A 14,248-nucleotide genomic window follows, 5' to 3' on the forward strand; every position below is an offset into this window, starting at 1 on the left:
AGGGACAATCCCTGGACAAGACAACCTACACACACACTAGAGTCAGTTTAGCAATATTAATTCATCTAGTCTGAATGCCCTTAATTCATCATCAAATCTTTTTACTTTTTTTAGTGATTATAGCTTGTTGAAACATAAACAAACATTATTACTTTAAAAAGTTTGAAATGTATTATTTGCATGTAATTCGAATATAAGCATGGGCAAGCGATTGTATGTATATATATATATATATATATATATATATATATATATATATAAGCTATAGAACATTGTGATAAAAGGCAAATTTTTTTATATGTTTTGCTGCTTAAACAATTTAAACATCATTGTAGGAATAAATAGGACAAAAATCATAAGCTCAATGAAATTGTTTCAGTAATGCACTCTTGGTTCCATGTTGAAAATATACTGTGTGCAATTCTAGCAATCACATTGTAAAAACAATAGCTGCAAAACAATTCATTCAATTAAGATAAACCATGTCTGGATTAAATGTCATGCCTGTCATGAGATGGAAGCTAACCTTCTTAATATTTCTATGAACAAAATGAGTCCAGCAAAACTGTTTTAACTACATAATGAAAGAGGCTGTCAATTAATTTTTACAGCCTTTCAGGTATTCCTGGAAGAGAAACATTTTACCTTACCTGTAGACCTACATGAATAAATGTAAAATCATCAGTTACAGACTAGGTACTCCTCCTGTTCAATGGGAATCAAAATATTAAAAAAAAAGATACCTAACTGTATTTTTTGCTTTTTAAATTATGTAAGTAGGGCATGGCACTTCTAAAGTCGGTATCACTAGGTATCAGGGTTCCACAGGGTTTGTGGAATTAGTATATTCTCCCTTATCAGTGGTTTTCTCTCATGATACTTGTGTATCATGTAAAAGTTCTAAATAAAGGATCTTAGGTTAACAGCCAACTCAGAATTGGCCTAATAAGGTTCTGTTCTAGAGCAGATAAGATAGGACTTTTGTCTTATCCAAGGCTGACTTTAGTCTTCCAACTTAATGCTCTTAGGGATAGGTTTTGGTGTCCTGCCACTCAATTCTCAAATAAATGTTTTCAGAAAATACCTGTCTAGAAGGGTTTTCCATATAAAAGATTCTAATTATTCATTAAACCTCTTAGATCTTTGTAATGATGATGTTTTTGGTGTTGATTTTAAGTAACTTGTTTAAAACTGAATTCCATGTCTATGACTAAGCAGACAATGAAGTTTCATTCTCCTACCTGGCGGACTGGTTGCACGGGTGTGTTGTCAGTGGTGTTGGGTTCTCCTGGATTGGAAACAATATCTCCTCCCTCATTATGCTGCTGCACTCCGCTGGAACTCAAATTGTTCTGTGGAGACTGACTTCCCGGCATTCTGTTTACAAGTACTGCATGTAACAAAAACGACACCCAGTATTTAGATTACCTTGTTCATATAAAGTATAGAAAGACCTTAAACAGAAATGTTCACAGAATGTTATGACACAGAATCTGTAAGTTTAATTTAATGCACATTTTTGCTTTGCAGCCATGTTGGATGACTAGACTCTTAAGTTCTTTTTCTAAAAGCACTCTCTTATTCTTGCTATTGGGCAGCAGTGTTTACTTATCTTTCTTAGTTTTATTTCATTCAATAAAGAGGTACCCACACTTAGTAATTCAACTGGCATATACATTGCACACAAAATTTAATGTGAAAAACAAAGTTATGCATAGAAAGAAATATATTATTATATTGGATTATAGTGTACACCTGGCATGTGAAATGTGAACAAACCTTGTGAGTCATAGTGAAATTAGCATTGTACACAGCTAGAAAAAACATAAGCACTTTTTTTATTTTTATTTTTTGCACTGTGCAAAACTAAAAGAGTTGCTGCTAAATCATGCAATACACCTGAGAGACTTTTTCTATGAATATTGTAATCAAGTGTGTGTATGTGAAATGAAGATATATTCTAGGAACCTTATACTATTAAAATAATAAGTCACTCCAAAACACTTGGGGGTTGGTGGCAGAACTGGCACTCCAGCCACCATAAAAACAAAACCTCACACTGGTTCCACTCCATCTGAACTGGTGTGGTGCTGAGGTTTCACCCATTGCATGGCTGCACTCGGGTCCTAATCTGGATCCTGAGTTGGTTGTATCAGTGTGTGCTCCTAGCCTCTCTCTCTCTCTTTATACTTAATAGTCTTAATATAAAGTTATTTCTCTTCAAATACCAGCTGGACACAAAACCGTATGGCTGTTATTGTCTAAACCTTTCTTATATTTTTAGTGAGTCTGGAAATGTGTGTAAGTGTATCTTGCAATCGCTCGTTCTTGACTTATACCCAGTACTGCTAGAAGAAGGCATAACTATCTAGAACTGGATTAACCATATGTGATCATAAAAAGATGCAGTGAGTGATTCTGTGAACATTTTAAAGGTAAATTATTCAGCCTCCTTTCGTACTAATTTGCTTTGTGCACTTTCACTTGCAATTTAACAATGTTTTGATGTAAGATGGCTGTGTTTCCCAAGGCTTCCTTCTTGCCCTGAAGGGAGTGTGGCTTTTTTTTTTGTTGCCAGCTGCGCTCTTACATTGTGGCATCCTGTACCTACACAGCTGGCTGGTTTGGGTGCAGTTTGGGGCCAGAAAATCAGAAATAAAATGAGACACTGTCTTTCCATTCTCACTAAAGGAGTTTATTTTATACCCATCGCTCCTATATAAGGTTCACATCACTAATAAATTAAAAATATTATTGAGTTTTTTTTACTTAGTGATAAGACTATGCTTCAATGGAGAAATAAACCTCTGAAGGTGAAGTCATTAGTGGCATTTTTATATTAAGGACCAGATATTTTACAAAGTAAGCAATATGCTTCACTCAATAATTTATTATTAAAATGTTTATAATAATCTTCAGCTTTGTCTATGTAAGAAAATTTTTGTTCAATTTTCTTTCATATGCTCAATATATTTGCTTATCTAGAAAAATACTGCATCTGTTCTTGTGCAGAATTGTCTTTGTGTTAGATGCTACAAGACTATTTCTAGTTGACAAACCATACCAATTGGTCCTGCAGCATTCCCTATACCCTTGAGTATTTGTGTACATGTGCAACCTGAACTTTTATAGCAATGGGGCTTGAAGGTCATCACATATATTAAAAATGAGGGCTGCCTGTTGGCATATTATTGTAAATGGTGTGTTTACACCTCCCAAGCTTTTCCCAGTTGTGGCCATGCAGCAGATATCTTCAAAGAGACATCCAGTACCATTTGTCCCTAAACATATCAAGAGTATCTTGTAAAAAGAAAAAGAAAAGTGATCAATATCAGGAATGCATCAATTCACAATACTACATCTTTAATTTCAACCACCACTGAGGAGTATTACATTAAATTTAAAAAAGACACCAAGGAAGCCAGTAGTAGGATGCTTCTGTTTAAAAAAAAATGATGCTGCTTTTGAAAAATATTGTGTGCTGGTCTGGTGCTTCCCAAAACATCTTGCTGCACCATAGCTTGAGCTGCTGCTGGATGTGCAATATGCAGTTCACGTTATGTATGCAATGTGTAGTTTATATACTGTATTCTTTTCATGCTATTGTTATTTGTTCTTTTTTACCTGAAAGCCAAGACATAACTTTGTCGTACTCTTCCACAGGTATTTACAAAAATCTTTGAGAAAAGAGTTCAGAAGGGAAAAAGCAGTAAAGTAAAATACGTGCTTCGGTTACACTATAAAGTACAGTAGGTTGAATTCCTTTTTTTAAATAAATATTACAGAAAACAATATTGACAAATTGTCAATGCTACTCCCAACACAATTTTATTTACTCAGTACTTGCCAATAATAAAACGCACGCTTCTACATGTCTTTATTGTGCGACTTCGATTTTGACCGGGGAGCTTTTTGTTAAACTGACTTTTTACCAGTTTCCCGCGCGCGCAAGTGGTCATTGCACTTGGGCGGAGAAGAGGCTGTGGGTCCACGTCTGCTGCATGAAGACGCTTTGCGGAGTAGCGCCGCAAAACGTGCAGATCTGACATTTCCCGACTGTATTGAGGATTTAAGCTTTTCAAGGTTTGCTATCTAGTTTCATTAAAAAAATGCTACGTAGTTTGAATTTAACAGTAAACTAGTAGTTATTAAAATAAGTGCCTTCTCTTCAAAGGCTCTGTACCTCTTGATACTGGGGCAGCACTTTGAGGAAATACATTAACCGATATTTTCACGTATATTTTCTGTTGAAAATACTGTATAAGCATGTTATAATTATCACTAAACTTTAATTTGGTATTATTGCATATTGTAGCGACCCGTAGTTGAGTCTTAAAGTTTTCAGAGCCGAACTCAGCCGTGCACTTCCCCCAAGCTGGTCGGCCAGCGGAATGCCAGCGCCATGCACGCAGCTGTACCTAGCTCATTAAGCCAGCGAGCACTCGTGTCCCACACACCGCACGACTCCAAGTGTCTCGGCAATCATTGCTTAGATGAAATCTTAGCAATACACAGCCCTGTCCTGTTGTATCTCTTTAGTAGAGCAGATAGTCAGAAAACAAAGCTCGAACTCATTGCAAAGCCATTGCCAAGGCCATTAACGAAGCCATCTTTCTCATTGATGGTAACTATTTACAATTTAATAACCCCGGACGGCAATAACCCAAACCCACCCCACCAGTTGAACACAAACACATACAACAATTACAACAGGAAAAACAATTCGATTGCCTTGCTAATTTAACACAACAGTAAACTTTACATAAATTACCCACAATGCATCATGCCGCCAGCGCTGGCTGCCGGGTCACTACAATATAAATCTCAAATGATCAGTTGTCAGGTTTTGAATGTACATAACACGGTTAAGTGAGTGTATTGATACCACTATTGGAAGTTTACCTATTAAATAACCTTTTTAGCTTACGCTAGTTTTATTGAGTAATCATGGTGCCGGAGCACATGCACACGTTAAGAATTTCACTATACTTTGTACAAATTAAAACATGAATCGATAAATCTATAACCTTGTATCTGTAAATGTTCAACTGAATGAAACAACATGGGATTATAAAATAAGCAGTTATTCATTTTGAAAACTGTTCAACCAGTGCTACCACCATCGAGATGAAGCATCACGACCCACTGGGAGATGTCGTTTCACCGCTCATCTGTAGAAAGGGAACAGAGAGATGCCTGTGGACCATCTCTCGCAGGGCAATGGCTTGCCTTAGATTACAGCCTAACGTGCCTTCACGCTCTCCATGCGACACCGGGCTAAATCACAGCCGGGGCCAAACAGGCCATAAATCATATGCTTTTGTACGAAAACTATTGGTTTACTTGTGTACACTATTAGTTTATGAATATTTACTATGAACATTCACATGAACGAAATTGGTTTGTGTTAGTATATTATCGGTTTGTGCGTGAACTACACCCGTTTGATATGCATAGCAGTAGTTTACATATGAACTATATCGATTCGCGTGAGTATATCAGTGGTTCCAGTAAGTTTGTTATTGGTTTGTGAGAGAACTGCATCGGTTTAGGCTCGCACATTATTGGTTTGCGTATGAACAATATTGGCTTGCGTTCTGTGTCGGTCTAAAAATGGATTTGTGTATGCAAAATATTGGTTTCATGCACGTCTTACACTGGTTTCATGTGGGTAACATTTCGGCCCTTCATACCTAATGGCACAAAACGCTCCTTCCAACAGCCAGGTTACAGTATAAAGTAAGGTGACCATCCGTTCCCGTTTTCCGTGGACAGTCCCCTTCTTCGGACAACTGTCCCCACACAGAAACACGCCCCCGTTTTAAGATTTCGTCCCCGGTTTCTGCTGGTTCACTTTTTTGAATGTCATCACCACGATAATTTGAACTCGGCGCGCGTGCGCGGTGTTTTGATGGAGGTTATGCGTTACCGCATCAAGCAACTTTGGCGAGAAATCAAATGATAAGCTTTCGCTTTGAACTCTTTAGTGTTTAGAATCCCTACTCGTGATCTGTAGATTCTAAGAGAGGCACGCCGTGCTCTGCCTCAGCCTGTGGCGCTGCGAGAGCAGCGTGGCGGCTGTTTTCTTCCACCAGTTGTTTCTGCATTTTGGCGCGGTGATCCCTGTGATTCAACACGAGTGCCAAAAGGAAGCGTCAGTTCAATGATGGGCTTCAGCGTGAATTTCCGTATTTGCATTTTTCCATTGGTAGTGGTGGGAGAACTTCAATCACGGAACACGAGGGGAGTAGTCTATGCTCCTCTAAAACAATGTCCCCGGATTGGCCCAAAAATTCTGGTCACCTTCTATAAAGTGTGCTGTGCAGTTGCATCTGTACAGGCCAGTGGTCCGCGGCTCATAAATACTTGTACACGCGTACTGACGTTTTCTTAGTTTGTTGAAATGGAAGCAGTGGCTGATGACTGAAAGTTAATTAAAGCAGAACTTTCATCATAAGATGTTTTTATTTTGTTTCCGTCAATGGCAGTTTCTCCCTCTAAAATTTTTTTTCACATGCACATGAGTAATGGCGACTGTTTGAATACCACTGAAAATTAAGGAGTTCAAATTTTTTGCAGGGTGTTGACCGCGGAACAACGCAGCCGCTATAATAAGAGGCGGCATGACTATAAGGAAACAGCAAACGACCTAGGGAATAATAAAAAAAAAGTCGGTGCGTTTCCTTAGTGAGAAGAAATTAGGGTGTCAAAATAATTAAAACATATACTAATACATAACGCTTATTTGTAGGAAAGTGAGGGTCTAAATTTTCACTCATAAGGTGGAATATATTTTTAAACACAGTGTAGGTGGGGGCCCAGGTTTTAAAAGTAAGGAAGCAAAAATGGGGCATCCTGTTAAGAAAGCAGTCACCTAGCTCGGCATGGGCAAGCCAAAAAAAATAAAGCCACACACAGGAAGACAAAGGATGGGAATATTACAGGTGTTTCACGGGGCCTGCAGGCGTATTCATTTACAGTGCATCCGGAAAGTATTCACAGCGCATCACTTTTTCCATATTTTGTTATGTTACAGCCTTATTCCAAAATGGATTAAATTCATTTTTTTCCTCAGAATTCTACACACAACACCCCATAATGACAATGTGAAAAAAGTTTACTTGAGGTTTTTGCAAAAACTATTGGCCAGCAAAATGACATTAAAACTGTACAATCTATGATGTTATTTTCATACACTTACTGTAAGTCACATTGCAAATTAAGTTATTTCTTTGCATTCATTGTATTTTTTATTTTTTGCTGTCACTTTAAAAAATGAAAACTGAGTGATTGATTTAATTTGTAATGAAGTTTTTGTCCAGGCTTCTATGGCTATTTAGCATATGGCATTTTGAAGCTGATAAGTCAAGGTTAGTAACCCGTAAATCTTCCACTCTGTAAAATGCAACTCATAATATTGTTTATAATACTTAGTTTCCATGTTCACAACATGATAAAGAACCATTTCTAGTATGTTGTATTTAAAATCAAACATTCTGTGCCTTTATTGGTGACTCTACATTTTCTTGCTCTGCATATTCCAGTTGTTTTTCTCTGTATCTGAAATTGCCCTTTTCATTTTCTAATCTAGTTTTTCAATTCTGTCTATAAGAACTAATGTATGTTCACCCATTGCTTAGTTGTGTCTATGCTGTTTCAAAAAATGTTAAAATAACAAGTACAAAGTGACAGCAATAAATGTAAAAATTAAATAATGAAAAAAATACTCATACTGGTACGCAAAGTTTATTGTACTTACTGTAAACAATATTGATCAAGTTCACTTTATACACAGAAGATTGGTGGTAAATGTCATGTGGTGCTTTATTGATGTTATCTAATATACAGAATTAAAATCTGTTCCTACTCTTTAATGGGTTATTTATCTATTAAAAATATCACTGAGTAAACTAGGTGTACTTGCCTTGCATTAACTTACTGTAAGTTTGAGGGCCCTATATGTAATGCTAACTTGGTTTTACATCAATAACATTCAGCTAAAGTTTTTACAGAACATTTAGTATTGGCACTGTATTGATATTTCAAAAGGAAACTGACAAGTTTATCCTCTTTCATCTATAAGGATATTTTTTTAATTTATTCAAAAAGCTCACAAACCCATAAATAAAAAAAATCAGGAGTGGTCTCCCCTAGATTTTCTCGTATACTCAGATATGGGAATGGATATTTGAGGAGTACACCTCAAGACAATGATTATACTTTTATATTAATGTACATTAAAGAACAATCAACAACAAATCAAACCAAATTAATAATATATTGAACAATTATTATAAAAGTAAAGTTGAGTAAATTGGATTCTGCAGCTGCATGAGTAAAAGGTAAAGTATCACTTCCGGTTAATGTAAATAGTCAAAAAGTTGGTAGAAATCAATGTTTTATACCTAATACTTGTGTGCAAAATTTGGTTGACCTAAGTGAAAGCGTACTCAAGTTATCATGTATACACACACACATAATTCCAAAAATGGCATTTTCGGACTCGGGGAAGGCTAAAAAGTTGACATTCATCACAATTTTGGAATTTTTGGAGGATTCTAATACATTCACTACACTTCGTATACAAGAAAGTCAAGGAGGTCTAAAACATCAAGATTCATCAAAGTCTCGACATTAAATCTTTGGACGATTACAATAACTTTCTCTATACTTTGTATACAAAAAAATAATGATCCTCTCAACAACAACAGCAACATTTATTTATATAGCAGATTTTCATACAAATCATTTAGCTCAAAGTGCTTTACATGATGAAGAAAGAGAAAAAAGACAAATTAAATAAGAAAATAGAATTAGTGAATACTAATTAACATAGAATAAATGTAATGTCCGATGGCCAGGGAGGACAGAAAACATTTCTGTTCATCATCTCTTATAAAAAAATACCTAATTGGGAGATTAGGCTGTACACAGTTATCACAGAATGACAATAATAGATCAGTTGAGGCAGCAGTGTTTTTTTAATAACATTAAACACTGGGTTCAAATAGAACTGCATAGCAGTGGATATTTAGACCCGGTGGACCTGCTTTGTCTGGTTCGACTCAGTCATAATTTGCATTCCTTTTTTTTTGTGTTATCTTCAGTTTTTCTAACCCCTGTTTAGAAGTCTTGTGTCAATAAAAATAAAATATTTTCCCTTAAATGTGTTCCTTTAAGTTTTTTTTAGCATTTGATTCCTGATTCAAATTAATATATATTGTTACAAAAGGAACCATATCAGCCTATCACTAGTATTATTCTCTCCTTTCAGTATCTTAATTAATATTTAGATATTTATAAAAATCCTTATAGGAAATATCTTCAAGTACACATTGACTGCTGTTAGCCCATCTTCCCCTTTTATGTTCTTGTTTTCTGATGCTTCTGTATTTAAATGAATCAGACTGCTTTATTAATCATTAATCTACAAAAGTGAATTTTCTAAATCCACAACTATTATAACATTTTACACCAAACAACACATTTTGTCCCATAACTACATTATATCAAACCACTGAGTTTACAGCTGGCATCTTAACGCCTGTGAGACTAATACACAGATATTTCCCTCCTCTGTGTTAAAGAGATAATAACAAGAATAGTTCTATTTTGCATTTGATGGTCATGTAAGTCACTTTCTTATTTTTGAACACTGATAAAGAAGTTTCTTTTTTCTGTAAGTTTTTAAATGTATGTCTCAGTTGGTCTTGGGTTAGATAACTATTTAGCTGACCCTCACGCGTTTATATTTCAAACTTAATTTGCTGTTAGGTTAGTTATAGCTCATCATTGAAAATCTTTCACTGTTTAAATATTTTCTGAAGTATTAAAAAAAATAGCATTTTGTGCATTTTTTGGAGATCATTTCAATAAAAAAACAATGCATGCTGTCTTATTTCTTTGTTCAATAGATAATAATTGGGTTATTATCTATGCTTTCTTTGTTACACCTATATAATTGTTATTTTAACATTGTGTGCTCAATATTAGATAATGTACTGTTGCATTCCAGTCCTTTGTTGGTAAAATTGTTTGCTTATCTTTTAAGAAAATTGAGTTAAAAAAAATACATACATGTTGTGCGCCTCAGATTTGAATCCTACAGTATTTATTATTTACTCTTTAAGTGCTCCCATTAGGCCAGGTCACTTCTAAACATTAGTTAAAGTATCATAGCTGTACTGATAGCACACAGCTATACATATGTTTGGTTTCAGGTAACGCCAAGGCATTCAACCTCTGATTAGTTGTATTACAAGAATTAAAGAACGGATGTAATTTTTTTAGATTAAACAAGGAAAAAACAAAACTTATACTTATTGACTGTGGTGAAAAGGTGAATTAAAAAAATCTAGGTGTCATTATTAATTTAGAGCTAAATTTTCAATCATATATTACACATTTTCCTAAGGTCTGCATGTTTTTGTTTTAACATAGCACAAATTAGATTTTTTTTATCATTGCAAGATTCAAATTTTTTAACAAATGTTTTTATTTAAATCTGATTTTTACTGTGCTTTGTTTAAAATGCAGCAGCAGGAATCTTAATATAAAAGAGACGATTTGAACACATTTCACTACATACTGTATCATTACATCTGCAGCCCATGATTTTAAAATGGTTTTATTGTATATTGTCTATAAGGTGCTCAACAATCCTGCACTTTCCTATATTTTTCAACGCCTCCACATATTCCTAGTCATATTGTCAGACATTTTAGCTCTGCTTGCTCTGTGTTGCAAAAGTAGAGCATGAAGAACATGGTGAGCTACTCTTTTTCATTTATGTAAATAAAATCTGAAATAGGTTATTGTTAAAAATATGTGAGACTATTGCCATTGAACGTTTAAAAAAACTGCTAAAACACATTTTTTTAAATTTGGCCTTTATTCATATTGCTGTAAATATATGCATATTGTTGTAAACATTTAAAACAAACACTGTGTAACTGTATATTTAAAGCTTTGTATTTGTTCACAGCAACAGGTATGACTTTTTTCATAGAATACACCTATTAGACAGTCTTAAATGTTTTTTCTAGCTTCGATTAACCAATTTTGTGTTCATTTCTGTTATCCTGTGGCGGTGTTCTCTACCATTGCCACCTGGCCAAAGTACTCTGCCGGCAAGTTTTACTTATTGCTATGATGGTACCTGCGACATTAAATCTTATAGCACTTTTTTTATTGTTATTAATTTAATAAAAACCAAATAACAATCCATAAAGTCAAATCAAACTCAACAAAAGCTAAGTTCATCCCCCACCCAAAAGAAGAAGGAGTGCCAGCCAACAAAGCAAATCTTCGAAGCACCAAGGAAAGAAGAGTATCCTTTTCCCCCCTGAAATAGAAGCTTATTCTCAAATGTTATTGATTAGATTCTGCCATATTTTAAAAATATTTTGAACAGATCCTTTAAATGATAAATTGATTTTTTCCCTTTTAAAATAGTATAGGGCATCAGTTACGCACTGACTTAAAGTTGGGATTCTTCCAGTTGAGCAAAATAAGTCTATTTGCTAGTAGCGAGGTAAAGGAAATTACTATTTGTTTGCCTTTCTCCACTTTAACCCCATCTGGAAGTACAATAAACACAGGTGTTAATGGGTTAGGAGCAATTGTGACACCACGGCTATTTGATAGATTTTTGCCTAGAATTATGTTATTTTGGTGCATGCCCAAAACATGTGGGCCAGAGAGGCAGGAGCTGCTGTGTTAACAGTTTGCATCTTGCCCTGGAAACATTTTGGATAGTTTAAATCTAGATAAATGTGCTTGATAGAAAATTTTAAGTTGAGTAACTATGTGCTCTGTGCATATGGAGCTAGAATATATTCTGTGCATGGCTGCTTTCCACTCCTCTTCTGAAATGTTACCTGATTGTGCCCTGGGATCTTTGAAAGGAAGGGACTTAAAAACATTTTTATAAATTTTAGAGGTGCCATCTGAGTCTTCGAGGCTGATCATTATTTCTTCCGGAATAAAAATAGGTGGACGGTGAGGAAAATTGGGCAGGTTCAGTTTAGCAAAGTTTCTAGCTTGAAAGTAGTGAAAAAATTGTGTTGATAAGAAGTTACATTTGAAGCTTAATTACTCATAGGATGCAAAAACATAAATGCACACATTTCTAAATGTTTTAATCCTAGACATTTTCTAAGCATTAAATACTGTGTATATTTCAGAGGATGGAAAAGAGTGGTTGTCATGTAGATAGAAGCTTCTCTGTCTTAAACTGCTTCCTACACTGGTTCCATATTCTGAGTGAATGAAGGGCAATTTGATTATTAGTGTATTGATGATAATTTGTATCTACTGGGGCACAGAACAGGGAATATAAAGAGGTACTGCAAGATTTTCATCCTATTTCAGCCCATCCTTGTGTATATTCATTAATATGTGTTGATGCCCAGGTCTTTATTGCTTGTATATTTGTCAACCAGTAATAAAATTGAAAGTTAGGGAGTGCCATGCACCCTTTTTGTTTTAGGTCATTGTAGAGTCGCTCTTTGGATATGTGGATGTTTAGAATTTCAAATAAATGATGTTGTTAAGCAGACTAACCCCTGCTGAAATAAAAAGGAGATGATAAGTCTAGGAGGAGAAAAATGAGGGAGTAGTTAGTCAGCAGGATAGAGGACAGAAAGCTGTAAAATATAAACCAGAAAACAAGAACTAAAGGACACCTGCAGAATATAAAGTATGTAGAAACCTCCCAAGGGCTTATTATATGACAGTGGTCTTCTGCTTGCCTCACTATGTAGCATTTGCATGGATTTTGTTTGGGTCAGTTTCAAATATTGCTTCCTGGTTTTTGATCAGTGCCTGCTTTCTGATCACAAAATTTTGCCAGTGTTGTTTAGTATTTATTCAGATAATAGTAATTTCTTTTCTTTTAAAATGCATACATTTCTTTCGCAGTGTGCCTTAATGGGTGTAGTAGGTGTAGTAGCCAGCAGAAGCCGACAGAAGCAGTGTGTTGCTTTGAGCAGTTTTCTTCAGGCAAACCTTGGTTCCTGACATTCATGTGAGTGTTACTTTGACACATACCACCTACCTAAAGATTTTTGCAGAACACGTGCATCACTTAGTGGGAATAGTATAACTTGATGGAAGTTGCCTCTTTCATCAGGATAATGCACTGCACCACTCTGAAAAAAATGTTCAGGAATGGTCTTAGGAATGTGACAAAAAGATCAAAGCGTTGACTTGGCCTCCAAATTCACTGGATATTAAACAACAGATCAAGCATGTGTGGAATGCGGTGGGAAAATAAATCTAATCCATTGAGGCCCCACCTTGGAACCTTACAGGACTTAAAGGATCTGCTGTTAACATCTTGGTGCCATTTACCACATTATACCTTCAGAGGTCTGGTGGAGTCCATGCACCTGTGGGCCACAGCTGTTTTGGCAACACTATGGGGACCTACATGATATTAGGCAGGTGGTGTTAAATATACAATATATGTGAGTAAGTTATGAATAATAGGGTTTGTTAACATCAACACTTAATCAAATTATATGTTTTTAGCTATTTAATTATAAACAGATAATCCACTACTTACTGTACATTTATTTGACCAACAACTTTTTCCAAAGCAACTTACAACATTTGACATACAATTGGTTACATTTGTTTTCTTTTTTTCAAATTGGACCAAAAACAGGTGATGTGACTTGCGCGGTGTCAGTGGATGGATTTGAACTGGCCTTAACTACTGCACCACACTGCCTGCCTAAACTTAACTAATTCCTATCTTTATTATTCCTTGGGTGTAGAACTGCTTCCGCAAGTTTTTTTGAGGCACAGACAATTTAAGCCTCCAGCAAATACTGCATTGCTTGCCTTAGTTTACTGCAGACAAGTGTGCAGCCTTTGTTGTGTGAAGAAATTCATCCATGTCTTGGTATTTCTTTTTTCTTTGTACAGTATATACAGCATGTCCTTTCTAGTTTCCTTTGGATCTACCACTGTCAGCCCTTGATATTTGTTGTTCTTGAATATTATCATGCTATGAAATTAGAGACCTGTCACACATTTATAATGTGATTACCTTTCAACTCTCAGTTTTTCTTTTATGTATATCTTTTTGCTGCACAGAGATTTAAGAGAGAATGTCAGAGATTAATGGAAGTGTTCTTGATAGTTTGAGGTATTCTGTTTGGAAGATATTCGATCAGTTGAATACATCTAGGGTTAACTTCCTGTCCTGTTCTACTTAATACATTGTGCTCTTCATTAGATT

At 35.4% G+C, this 14,248-nt stretch overlaps 1 protein-coding gene across 2 annotated transcripts in view; it reads right to left on the reverse strand.

Annotated features, from left to right (window-relative positions):
• LOC120543017 (forkhead box protein P2-like) overlaps positions 1-14,248 on the reverse strand; it is a 144,194-nt gene that overhangs the window by 53,928 nt on the left and 76,018 nt on the right. For both annotated transcript variants that reach the window (XM_039775833.1, XM_039775832.1), the window contains one exon: positions 1,242-1,390. In XM_039775833.1, coding sequence (XP_039631767.1) covers positions 1,242-1,376 — 135 coding nt within the window. In that variant the 5' untranslated portion in view covers positions 1,377-1,390. The remainder of the gene's footprint in view (positions 1-1,241; positions 1,391-14,248) is intronic.

This window comes from Polypterus senegalus, chromosome 13 (genome assembly GCF_016835505.1).
Source record: "Polypterus senegalus isolate Bchr_013 chromosome 13, ASM1683550v1, whole genome shotgun sequence".
Taxonomy (NCBI): domain Eukaryota; kingdom Metazoa; phylum Chordata; class Cladistia; order Polypteriformes; family Polypteridae; genus Polypterus; species Polypterus senegalus.